The sequence below is a fragment of the Protopterus annectens genome, chromosome 1.part0 (assembly GCF_019279795.1).
Source record: "Protopterus annectens isolate FY-2018-M chromosome 1.part0, PAN1.0, whole genome shotgun sequence".
NCBI lineage: Eukaryota > Metazoa > Chordata > Ceratodontiformes > Protopteridae > Protopterus > Protopterus annectens.
The window spans coordinates 1,681,786,930-1,681,800,303 of NC_056725.1; the positions used below are offsets into that span (position 1 = coordinate 1,681,786,930).

Below are 13,374 nucleotides of genomic sequence, written 5' to 3' on the forward strand. Positions count from 1 at the left end.
TGGACCCACATGAATGGAAACTGGAACCAAAAGTATTCAACCTCTTGAGGAACAAATGGGGGATTCCAGAGGTAGACCTGTTTGCCTCCCCTCAGAACTACCAATTGGACAAATTCTGCACAAGGACTTCCCACAGCCAAGCTTGGAAAGTGGATGCCCTGTCCTTTACCAGGGAAAACCTCTTGGTTTATGCCTTTCCCCCTCTGCCTCTCCTCTCAAGTTCTGTTAAAGATCAAACAGGACAAGCCAAAGACAATACTGATTGCACCCGATTGGCCACGCTAGCACTGGTTCCACCTCTTGCGCAGTATGACGCTGCTTGGAACCATGGCACGTGCCTCAGACCCTTTCCTTGCTGGCCCAGCAGGTGGGCCAGATTCTGCACCCTCAGCTTCAAACCCTGAACCTTGCAGCCTGGCTAATTCCTTGAGCTTTCCAATAGCATCCCTCAGTAAGCAGGTGCTAGATGTCATTCTGGAGGCAAGGAGGCCTAGTACTAGAAAATCCTATGCTGAAAAGTGGAAAAGATACTGTTCCTGGAGCTAGACTCAGAATGGGCACAACGGTGCCCAGCTTACCTCATATTCTTCAGTACTTTAACAGAAATGCTCCACAAAGGCCTAGCCTTCTCGTCAATTAAAATTCATGCCTCTGCCATTTCAGCACATTATAATACTGAGCCACCCCTCTTTTCTCACCCCCTACTAAAACAGTTCCTGAGAGGGACCAAAAATTTAAGACACCCCCCCCCCCCCCAAGGAGAGCTCCCACTCCAGCCTGGGACCTTAACTTTGTATTGGAAAAACTCCCCCCCTCTCCTTTGAGCCAGCTGCAACAGCAGAATTGAAATTCCTTTCTTGGAAAACAGCCTTACTTCTAGCCATCACTTCAGGAAGAATGTCTGAATTACAGGCCCTCGTGGCAGTGGAACCCTTCATTATCTTCCATGTGGACAGGGTTTCCCTAAGGACCAATCTTTCCTATATGCCCAAGGTGGTGATTACTGTGACCTTAAATCAGTCCATTCATTTGCCTACTTTTTTCCCTAATCCACAAAACAAAGGGAAAGGAATACTGCACTCTCTGGATGTGCACAGACAACTTAGATTTTATTTGGATAGGACTAAGCCTCTCATAACATCTGAGCAGTTGCTAGTTGGCTTTGCCGCAGGGGCAGAGGGGAAGGCCATTTCAAAGCAAACCATTTCCAAATGGATAGCCCATTGCATTCATTTCTGCTACAAGCACCATGGAAAACCTCCCCCACAGGGGATAAGATCACATTCCACCAGGGCTGCATCTACCTCTGCAGCCTTTTTCAGAGAAGTTCCTACCAGGGACATCCTAGAAGTTGCTATCTGGAGCTCTGTACATACCTTCACCAAGCATTACCACATGCCTATTTTTTCTAAATCCAGAGCTGGTTTTGCCACTGCAGTCTTGCAGGGCTTAATAGCTGGCCCCAATGCTCTTTAACTTCCTCCTCCCTTCCTTAGCTTTGAGAATCAACCCAAATGTGATGACTGCAACAGTGAAACACGAAGAACATAGCACAGTTGTGTACACTTACCATAAATGTAGATGTTTGAGTGTATTCACTGTTGCAGTCCTGGTTACCCTCCCTCCAGCCCCCTGACTTCTATTGGGTCTACCTTTCCTTCTTGTTTGGTATATTTCATTTTTTGGTGTATTTGCTTTTTGATGGAGGTGTACTGTAACATACAATTGCTTCCCATTGTGGGGGCACATGACATCTTTGGCAAGAAAAACTGATGTAATGGCGTCAGCTGCATGTTTTATACCCCTGACGACCTAATGTCATGGAAGAAGAGACGGCAGCTGATGCAGGAATCCGAAGACTCTGGTATTCAGGCCGGCTGAGGGCTACCTGCATGCAGATAACCCAGATGTGATGACTGCAACAGTGAATACACTCGAACATCTACATTTATGGTAAGTGTACACAACTGTACTTTCTTGCTTGATCTCTCTCCCAGATCACAGGCTTCAAAGAATAAGGATACAGCTCCGGGTGATACTCTGTCACGACTTGGTCCTGGCCCGACAGGTCCTGCAGTTGCTAGGATCAATGGCAGCATGTGTAGCTATAGTATACCCCTAGCAAGATTTCACATGAGACTCTTACTGTGGTTACTGTTAACCCAATGGTATCCGAATCATCAGCCATTGTCTTCCAATATCCGTATTACGAAACAATGCAAACTGTATCTTTCTTGGTGGATGAAGCCAGAATTAGCACTTTGGAGCCAACCTTTCCATTCTCCTCAGCCCAACGCCATTGTGACCACGGACACTTCTCGGATAGGGTGGGGGGTTATTATCAGGGAATGACTGTCCAAGGTACATGGTCCAATGTAGAGGCCAATCTGCATATAAATGTTCTAGAACTGAGAGCAGTGCTCTTAGCATTGTAGGCATTTCAGACTGCTCTTCCTTCTGGAACTGTTTCTATCCAGTCAGACAACATGTCTGTAGTTTGGCACATCAACAAACAAGGAGGAACAGAGTCCTATCTTCTATGTCGAGAGGCCATGAGAGTTTGGCAATGGGCGATAGCTTCCAACTGCTTTCTTATTGCAATGCATATCCCAGGGATTTCCAGCGTAATCGCAGACAAATTGAGCAGGTGCATTCTCCATCCTTACGAGTGGTCCCTAGACCCTAAGTTAGCGTAGAAGATTTTCAGCCGTTGGGGCCAGCCTTGCTGCGACCTGTTTGCCTCCCCGTTCAGCCACAAGTGCAGCAACTATTTTGCCCTAATTCCCCCGCATGGGGAGTCCCGGAAGGACACGCTTGCTCATGATTGGCCCACGGGACTTATTTATGCTTATCCTCCTAATGTTCTTCGTGTTTCACTGTTGCAGTCATTATATTTAGGGTAATCTGCTGGCAGGTTGCCCTCAGTCGGCGTGATTAACAAAGTCTTGGGTCCTGCGTCAGCTGCTGTCCCTTCTTCCATGACTTTAGGTCATCAGGGGTATAAACCATGCAGCTGACGTCATTACATCAGTCTTTCTTGCAGTGCGGTGCCTGAAGCAGAAGCAGTTCGCAAGTGCCGGTCGGCCAACTCCTGAAATTTTCATTTTCGAGTTTCAGAACCGAAGTCTTCAACTTAAAGCCAAGTACCCCATTGGGGAAACTTTTTCTTGCTCCTTACCGATGCCAGTAAAAGTTAATAATTGCATTTCTTGTGGAAAGCAAATACCTCATAAAGATTTTCATTTGTACTGTATTCCTTGCCTATGCCCTGACCACGACATACCTTGCTTTCGCTTTTGTGCTTTATTTAATCAGCGCACTATCCATCATCTGTACATTTTTGCCTCTAAATATTTCGGTTCTTGGTTTAATTATCCAGAAATGTCGTCTGTTAGCCATTCGACTACCGGGATTCCAAAAAAATGCAAAGATAAAGACAGAGACAGGCCGCCGAGGTCCAAAACTGACGACGATGCTTCTCCTAAACCAGTTGCCAGTTCGCCGGTACTCAGTGAGGCGCTCTCGCAGCCCCTGATATACCCACTACTTCTGATTCGTAGGCCTCTACTGAGATCCATTTAGAGTCCGGTATGCCGTGAGATGCTTCACCTATGGAACCTGCGGATGTCTCTACCTTGGATGGGTCCGGAGCCGCTGTGCAGGCACCGTCTTATGAGGGCCTTCAGACTTGCATATTAAATCGACACCGCCTTCATTACTAAGGCCTAAATCTCGATCCATGTCTAAAACAACCGATGCCCAGGCCACATGCCCAGGCCCCTATGCCTAAAAAACAAATGATAAAAATGGCTGAGGACCTAATTAGTCTAATCATGGGTAGTCATACCCCCCCCCCTCTAAGAGGCCTAGGGCTGAGCTTGATTGAGTCTTCTGATCATGATTCTGTTTCTTCTGACTCTTTTAATGACCTGGATTTGTCCATACCTACTTATGAGGATTCCATTCCCTCTGCTTCCCCTCCTGAGGATTTTTCTTTTGGGGAAACTTTACATACTTTAAATGGAGCATTTCCACTGGGAAAGCCAGGAATTTTCTGATTCAAAAAAGAGGCTTAGGAATTTCCTCCTCCTACCTCAGCATAGGCCTTTGGCTATACCTCCTGTACTAGACATCTTTGATGTGTTTTTGGAATCCACTTTGGCCCCCGATTCCCTGCCTCCGGCTTCTAGTAAACCTGACAGATACTACAGGGTTCCTGTGTCCCACAAGTTCCTTTTCAAAAATCCTGTTGCAGATCCAGAAACAATTTCTCAGGGGCCCAAGGGCATTAAGGCTTCTACTGCTAAAAATCCTAACCCTTCTGATAGAGACTCCAGGGCGCTGGATAGATGGGATAAAAAGATTTATACTTCTGCAACCTTGGCAATCGGAGCATTAAACTGCCAATTTCATATGTTAAAACATCAACAGCATGTTATTGGACTGCTTATATGTTGATTCCTGACTGTGTGGAAAATAAAGATTTACAGGATTTAATGCATTCTGCTGAACAAGTTGGAAAACATACTTTGCAATGTGGTTTTGATTCTTTAGAGGTCTCTTGCAGGGCTGCTGTTACTGGGTCTGTGGTTAGAAGGTATGCTTGGCTTAAGGAGCAATCTTTGCCTGATCATGTTAAAGCTAAATTGTTGGATTCTCCTTTAAATCAGGACCGCCTGTTTGGCAATAAGGCTGAAGAAGTTCTTAAAAAGTTGGAAGATAAAGCTAAATCTATGCAAACTGTTAAAGATTTCTTACAAGTGCAACCTCCAAGATTTAGTAGGCATTGGCCTACTAAGACTTGGTCCTTTCCAGCCTCTTCCAGATCTTCTCAAGCCAAACCCAGACACAGCAAAAACCCCAGGTTTCAGTCCCAGGGGACTCTCAGAACTAAGTAGTGGGGGGCCTCCACTTCCAAATCTGGAAATAACAAGACACCCCTCTATGCTAAACAGTCTCAATGACTTCCTTTTAAAATTTCCAAGCACTTATCTTTTAACCGCCCCTTTGGGAGGAAAGACTGCTCTTCATGCAAAGAAGTAGGAACTCATAACCCAGGACAAATGGGTTTTAAATGTAGTGTCCCAGCGATACAGATTTTATTTCCACACATTGCCAACACCAAACTGGTGGCCAGACCTGCCCCCAAATCAGTGGGCAGAGGCTCAAAAACAAGTGCTTTCTCTCAAGCATGGAGGCTATTCAGCTGGTGCCAGAAGAGGAAGAGAGACAAGGGGGGCTTTTTCTGGTGCCCAGAAATGACAAATCTTGGCGTCCAATCCTGGACCTGTCTGCTCTAAACACCTTTCTGGAGATTCCAAAATTCAAGATGCTGACTCTTCAGTAGTTACTTCCTATGCTAGGCAAAGATGCCTGGTTGGCAACTCTGGATTTAAAAGAAGCATACCTGCACATCCCAATCAGGGAATCTTGCAGAAGATACCTACGCTTCAAAGCAGGCTACTTGCATTATCAGTTCTCTGCACTGTCCTTTGGCTTGTCTACTGCGCCCCGGGTATTCACTAAGTGCCTGCCTCCAGTTATTGCATTTTGCAGGCAAAGCAATATTCAAATATATCCATAACTGGACGATTGTCTAATTCAGGCAGAAAACCAGGGCATACTTATAAATCATCTGGCGTTTGTGAAAAGGGTTCTAACTTGTCTGGGGTACACCGTAAACGTAAATAAATCACATCTGGTACCATGTCAACAGATTACATTCCTGGGTGCAAGCTTGAATACAATTGCCCAGATGGCTTTCCTCACGCCAGAGAAGCAAATTCATTTGGTAACTTACTTCAAACAAGTGGCCACAAAAACCCTGCTATCTGCATGACAAGTACTGCAAGCCTTGGGGTTCATGGCCTCCTGCATTCTTCTAATTCCATATACAAGTCTGCATATGAGGAAACTACAGTGGTATCTAAAAAGTCTATGGAGTCAACATTGTCACAGCCTGGAAACAATAATTCCTATCATACCTTGCCTATGCCTGGAGTTCCTGTGGTTGGCAGAGGCCTGCCAACAAAACAAGAGACTACCATTCACCCTACCCCTGCCACCCAAACCCCAACTACAGATGCATCAGACTATGCATGGGGGGCTCACCTGGCAGGGAAGTGCATTCAGGGCAAATGAAGCCCAAATCAAATGCACCTACATATCAATCAAAAAGAAATGTTAGCTGTACAGAATGCTCTGACAGCCATCAAGGACTACATTCTTCCAGGACAGCTAATGGTAAAGACGGACAACACCATGGTTATTTGGTACATAAACAAGCAGGGGGGTACACATTCCTACCCCCTCTGCAGACTAGCCATGGCATTGTGGAACACAGCCTTGAGCTACCAGGTGCATCTACAAGCTCAATTCCTGCCAGGAAAATTGAATACACTGGCAGACGGACTAAGCAGAAACCTCATGGACCCACACGAGTGGAAACCGGAACCATGGATTTTCAACATGTTGACAAGCGAATGGGGGAGCCCAGACATAGATCTATTTGCCTCCCCCCATAACTACCAGTTGGATAAGTTTTGCACAAGGACTCCCCACAAACAAGCCTGGAAAGTGGATGCTCTGTCCTTCAGCTGGAAAAACCTATCAGTCTACGCTTTTCCCCCTCTGCCTCTGCTCTCCAAAATTTTACTGAAAGTCAAATAGGACAAACCAAGGATGTTTTTAATTGCTCCAGACTGGCCGCGCCAACACTGGTACCCCCTCCTGCGCAGTGCATCACAAATATCTCCATGGCACCTGCCTCAGACCCCTTCCCTGCTGTCTCAGCAGGAGAACCAAATTCTGCACCCTCAGCTTCCAACATTGAACCTTACAGCCTGGCTAATCACTTAAATTCACCCTTATCCCTCAGCAAACCTGTGATTGTCATCTTGGAGGCGAGAAGACTTAGTACTAGAAAATCTTATGCTGACAAATGGAAAATATTCTGTGCCTGGAACCAATCTTTAGGGATGAGCACAGCAGCACCCAATTTACCTCAAATTTTGCAATACTTAACCGAGATGCTTCACAAGCTCCTGTCTTTTTCCTCCATTAAAATCCATGCCTCAGCTATTTCAGCTCACTATAACACAGAACCACCCCTCTTCTCTCATCCTCTGCTCAAGCAGTATCTCAAAGAGACAAAAAACTTGAGTCCACCCAGGGGAGCTCCTACCCCTGCCTGGGACCTTAACTTTGGTTTGGAGAAACTCACTCTACCTCCTTTCGAGCCAACTGCTACTGCAGACTTAAAATTCCTTTCTTGGGAAACAGCCTTCCTTTTAGCAATCACTTCAGCTAGAAGGATATCTGAATTACAGGCCCTTATGGCAGTGGAACCTTTCATAATTTTTCATGCGGACAGGGTATCTCTCTGGATCAATCCATCCTTCATGCCCAAGGTGGTTTCCAGTGTGGCTCTTAATCAGTCCATTCATTTGCCAGCCTTCTTTCCCAATCCACAGAACAAAAAGGAACGGATTCTGCATTCCTTGGATGTGCACAGACAACTTAGATTCTACTTGGACAGGACTAAATCTCGAAGAAAATCTGAACAATTGCTGGTAGCATTTGCTGCAGGGGCAGAGGGGAAGGCTATTTCAAAACAAACCATTTCTAAATGGATAGGCCATTGCATTCATTTCTGCTATAAGCACCATGGAAAACCTATCCCCCAGGGGATCAGATCTCACTCCACCAGGGCTGCATCTACTTCTGCAGCCTTTCTCAGAGGGGTTCCTACCAGGAATATCCTAGAAGCTGCTACCTGGAGTTCTGTCCATACTTTCACTAAGCATTATCATTTACCAATTTTCTCTAAATCCAGAGCTGGCTTTGCCACTGCAGTCTTGCAGGGCCTTATAGCTGCCCCTAATACGGTATGAACTCCTCCCAACCATAGCTTTGGGAATCTACCCATGTAATGACTGTAACAGTGAAACACGAAGTTCATAGTACAGTTGTGTACACTTACCATAAATGTAGATGTTCCAGTGTATTCACTGTTGCAGTCCTTGTTACCCTCCCTCCAGCCCCCTAGTTTTTTCTGGCTATACCTCTAATTTCCTTTACTATGCTTAAAAGCCTTTTTGGTGTATTTGCTTTTGGTTGGACGTGTACTTTTGTGTTTATAAGTGTTTAAGACCTAGGATCCTCTTTGTGAGGTACTTTTGTGGCCTCTCCAGTTGTTGCAGGTGTCTAATGAGGTACATGCCAAATGTGACATTATACTCTTATGATTGGCCTAATGAGGGAAGAGTAGATTTTGACAATGACCTCTTTCTTCCTGGATGCAAAACTCTTAGTAATGCGGTGTGCCACATAGACGGGCTTTCTGACCACAGTGGCAGTATGATGGTCAAAAGAGAGTTGCTGTCAACCTTTGTTCCCAGATCTCTTATAACACCTTCTGTGTTCAGTGGGCTACTATCGATGTGGTAATTCACTGGAACCGGGTTTTTCCCAAAGGGGATGACAACACATTTTTTGGCATTGAGCTTAAGGCCATGGTTCTGACACCAGTCATTGGGTGTCAGTGAGGCCTTTCTGTAGGATGTCAGCATCACTTGGGGAGTTAATAGCTCCTAGCTTGCAATCGTCTGTGAACTTTGTCAGCCAGAGTCCCTTCGTGTTGGCCTGGACTTCAGAGAAGTAGATACTAAACAGGAGAGGACCCAGGACCCCAAACCCTGTGGGACTCCACTAGTGACTGTTCGGCAGTCTGACTTGGAGTAAACCACTTTCACACTGTGGGTTCTATCTGTGATCCAGTTTGCAGCCCACCTAGTTATATAGGGGTTGATGCCTAGCTTAGTGAGTTTTACTATGATTTCTCAGTGGGGAATGGTATCAAAGGCCTTGGCCAGATCAAGGTAGGCTGTGTGAACCACCTTGCCATCATCCATAGCTCTGGTGACTGACTCAAAGTTGTTGAGCAGGCATGATCTACCCTTCACAAAACCAAACTGTGTGAGATTCAGAGTTTGGAGATTCCCTGTATCCTTGTTTATTAGGTCCATGATGATGCGTTCCATAGCTTTGCATATTAGACTCATCAGGCTAATTGGGTGATAGTTCCCAGAGTCTGTAGTCGCTCCACCTTTGTGGAGAGGGATGACTGTAGCAATGCGCCATTCGAAAGGGACAAAGCCTGAGGTGAGGCTGTGACCAGAGCACACAGTTGAGGTGCCAGTTCACTCTGTAGTTCATGTAGAACACATCTAGGGATATTGTCAGGTCCCATACAAGCTGTATTCTTGGCCTTGGACAGTGCTGTTTTAACCTGTGCAGCAGTAATACTGGGTGCCTGGGAATCTACTGGTATTGTGATTGGTCCTTGGGGGAGGGGGGTAAAGTTGGCACTGAATCTGTCTGCCCGTATTTTGGCAATATCTGTTGGCTCTGTATAGGAGGTACCATTGTGCAGTAGCTCAGAGCGAATCTGGGTATTGCCATGGAGATTCTTTACATAACTATAGAAGGACTTGTGGTTGTCTTTACTATCTGTTGCAATTCTGTTTTCATAGCTAGCTTTAGAGGATTTGATGAAACGTCTCAACATTTTGTTGAGGCTGATGAGGGAGTTTTTCCAGTCTTGGGACTTCACCTTATTCCACATCAGTTTCCTCCTCCTGTTGTAGAGTTTGTTTATGGAGGGGACCACCAGATTGGCTTCCTTTTTTTTGGAGGAGAGCATCTTGGTTCTGTTGGCTATGGCGAGATCCATGCATTTGTGTACGTGTTCGTACAGTGCATTGGTGTATGATTTGGCGATCATGCAACTATTCTCCATTTGCATGGCTGCCATGAAGTTAGCCACCTGTTTTAGGAGCCCAAAGTTAGCTTTGGAGAAGTTTTTCATGGTGGTTACCTTTCTGGTGGTGGTGGGGGGGGGGATTTCCAAGGTGATTAGTTTGTGGTCGGATCTAACCAGGGAGGAGTTGACTATTGGTGTAGAGCAACAGTTGCCCATGTTAGTAATGACCAGGTCAAGGATGTTGCTACCTCTAGTGGGGGGGGGGGGGTAAGAACGAGCTGGTCCAGGTCATTGGAATTAATGAATTCCAGGAAACGTAGGGCAAGTGTATTGGTACATGAGTAGCTTTCCCAGTTAATGGAGGGGTAATTGAAGTCACCCAGTATGAGAGTGTTAGGCTGGACCCAAATATTCTCCAGGGTGCTTAGGGAAGTGGAATGTTAGTCTTGGAACATGGTTGGGGACCTTTTGCAGGCTACAGCCTGAATCGCTGTCTTACCTAATGTTAGCTGCACCTGAAGTATCTCTGATGCGTTATGTTGTGTTACCAGTCCGGAGGTGTGCGCATCCTTTACGAATATGGAAACACTACCACCTTTGGAGCTTTGGTCGAAGTTCTTTGGCCAGAAGGTGTGGATTGAGTTGTAGCCTGGTAGTGCAGGGGTGCTTTCTGCTGCTTTGAACCAGGTCTCTGTTATAGCACAAATGTTGATATTCTCCATTTTAAGGAGTTCTTTGAGTAAGTGCATTTTGAGATTTAGACTTCTAGCTTTGAGCAGCATGACCCTCAGATTGCATTTTTCTGTAGCTGTTACGATGGTAATTTAGTCTTTGGACCACCGCTTAAAAAAGGCACTATAGGTGTGGCAAGAACCTTGGCCAGTATCCAGAAGCCCAGGGGTGACAGATGCAGGCCATCTCTGGCAAAACTTCGAGGTCTATCAGTCATGTCATCCCAGGCAGACATGCTGGATCCCCTTAGAATGACACCAGAAACTTAGCCAGTTGTTGAAATCTATCATTTTCTGTTTGTACTGTGGTGTCATTCTGGGTGATTGTAGGATGCTGCTGAGGGCTTGGGTCATACCCGCCTGGGCTGCATAATCCGAGAGCTCTTCCATGTCTGTTTTCATGTAGTCCAGGGAGGTACGTCTCAGGTCATTCACACCCACATGCACTTTGACAGAGTCAGATCTGTACCTGTTGTTGAGGGACCTGAGTGCGTTTGCTATGTGGCAGATCCTGGCACCTTATAAGCAGCTGACTGTTACTTTCGCCTTATTCAACCTAGTGAGTGGGACATCAGTGTGCCTCACTATCGAGTGACCTATGACTAGTGTGTTGGGCTTGCTGTTTTGCCTTGGGGGCTTTGGTTAAGTGGCACACTGTTTAGGAGAGTTCTGTCATGATTAGTGTTGTGGTATAGAACACTTGTTTGGGACAAGCATTTTTTTCTCAACAATTATGCTCTACTATACAAGACATACTAATTTGTAATGTAATTTTTTAAATTTTGTCGATACTTGCTGATGGTCAGTAAGAGACTGATTGACATTCTGTACTTTCTAAATGTAATACAGATTTGTATTGCAGTTTATTACATTATATTTTATTACAATATTGTGTATTTTATAACAGCCATATTTTTACCTTAGAGAGTCTAATCACCGTGTTTGTGTTTTGTGCTTACTTAACACATTCATTTCTTGACTAGTTATGTATTACTCAAATATGATTTCACTGGCTTGTTTTAATCTTAACATCATTGAGAAGGGCTTTCAGTCTCATTCTTAAATGGTGGAATAACATTACTATTTTGCTATAGCAAATCTATTTGAAACAACATGTTTGCATTGAGTTGGAAACCAATCTTCTCAAGTACAAAAAAACTCAGAACTTTCCTTTAACACCATCAGAACAGTTTCTGGCACTTTACTTTTCAGACATCAACTTGTTTTGTTAGTGCTGAAGCGTAGTTCTTGTACAGTTTTAGGTCTGTCTTGGATAATAAGTTAAAAAAGGGGCTCAGAAGAGGTCATTGTGTTGTAAGCTGTACCAATATTAGATGAGTGACGTTTTACTGGTGGCAATATTTTCTGGCTTCCTAACACCTGATAACTAAAATTTTAGCTTGTACAGAATTTAAGATGTTTCAGCATCTCATGTTGAGGCACATTTAGGTCTAACTGACTTTTTCCTTTCTATGTAAAGATGCTCACAGTTGAGATTCTAATGATTTCCTTTGAGTCTTTGGAAGCTGTTTAAGTGCAGGCTAGTAATGTGTACTAACTGCATTTCATTTTTTTATATTTAATGGTGCTCTGCAAGGATCTAGGGTATTTGCAACTCTATGATGAATAATGTAATGTGAACAGACCTAGATTTACTTTTGTATCATTTAGGTTAATCCAGATGTAATTCAGATTGCTGTATTGTTTGTATGACAGTTTATTGTTCTGAAGATTTTATTATTTTTTTAGGTTCAAAATCTGTTCCTGATGGTTGGGGAGAGAGTGACAGGGCTGTGTCTGGAAATCGTCATTCAAACTGGGAAGAGGATGAAGATGAAGGAGTCTGGAGTTCAGGCTCTCAGGGAACCAGTTCCACTTACAATTCATGTAGCTGGGGTCAGGGAGGCAAAAAACCTTCAAGTAAGGTAAGTAAACAGTATACAGATCACATTATGGCACCATTTTTTTGTGGTAAAAATTACAGATGTTTCCTGAAATGCCACTTTGTCTCCTAGGAAAATGTAAAATTCTTATTTTGTACAACTTGTGTGAAAATTGTGTATTGAGGTTCTAAAGATCAACTTGCCTAAAACCTCAGATACCTCCAAAGTATGACACAGGCACAAAGCACATTCAGCATATTAAACCTGCTTTCTCACATAAAACAGAGTCCCAAAGTAACAGAAGCTAACCTTGTAAGGCAGACTTTGACTTAACCAAAAATTCTTGTTATAGGTGACTCCATTGTATGACTTAAAAAGATGTTGTCTCTTATCACGCTGAGCAAGGAAAGCGTGACTGTTAGATCCTGACACCAGACAAGCAACTGTCAGATCACGCATACACTCAAGTCATTGAACAAAAAGGGCCAGTATGACTCTGTCATAGTTCGTGCTGGTGTCAATAATTTGGTGTACTTCCCTGGATTACATGAAGAGAGATGTGATGGAGCTCTTACTTTTTTTTCAAGGCACGTATGATCCTAGTATTGAGCTGCATTCTACCTTCTCCAAGGTGATGCTTTGATATGAGCAAAAAGTAATTGACTTAGTTTTTGGTGTCATTCGTAGGGGATCCATATTTGTCAGCCTGGGGAAAAAAAATGATTGACAGGCCATGCTGTTTCACCAGGGATGGCCTGCATCTGTCCCGTCTAGGGTTTGATTAGTGGCAAAGACAATGGCCACACCCCAGTACCTTTTTTATGGCAATTCCAACATGATAAACCTACTAACATAAAGAAACAAGCAAAGAAAAATATGAAGATGTTGTTGATCGATGCTAGGTGTCTGAACAAGAAATTCCACTCTCAAAAAATCCTCCTTACCCTGGGAGACTTTGACATCTGTGTAGTGACTGAGACATGGTTTAAAACAATGG

The 13,374-nt window shown here is 44.3% G+C and overlaps 1 protein-coding gene across 1 annotated transcript in view; it reads left to right on the plus strand.

Annotated features, from left to right (window-relative positions):
• Nucleotides 1-13,374, plus strand: part of TNRC6B (trinucleotide repeat containing adaptor 6B) — a 2,803,754-nt gene that overhangs the window by 548,440 nt on the left and 2,241,940 nt on the right. The window contains exon 5 of the mRNA XM_044074422.1: nucleotides 12,244-12,419. Coding sequence (XP_043930357.1) covers nucleotides 12,244-12,419 — 176 coding nt within the window. The remainder of the gene's footprint in view (nucleotides 1-12,243; nucleotides 12,420-13,374) is intronic.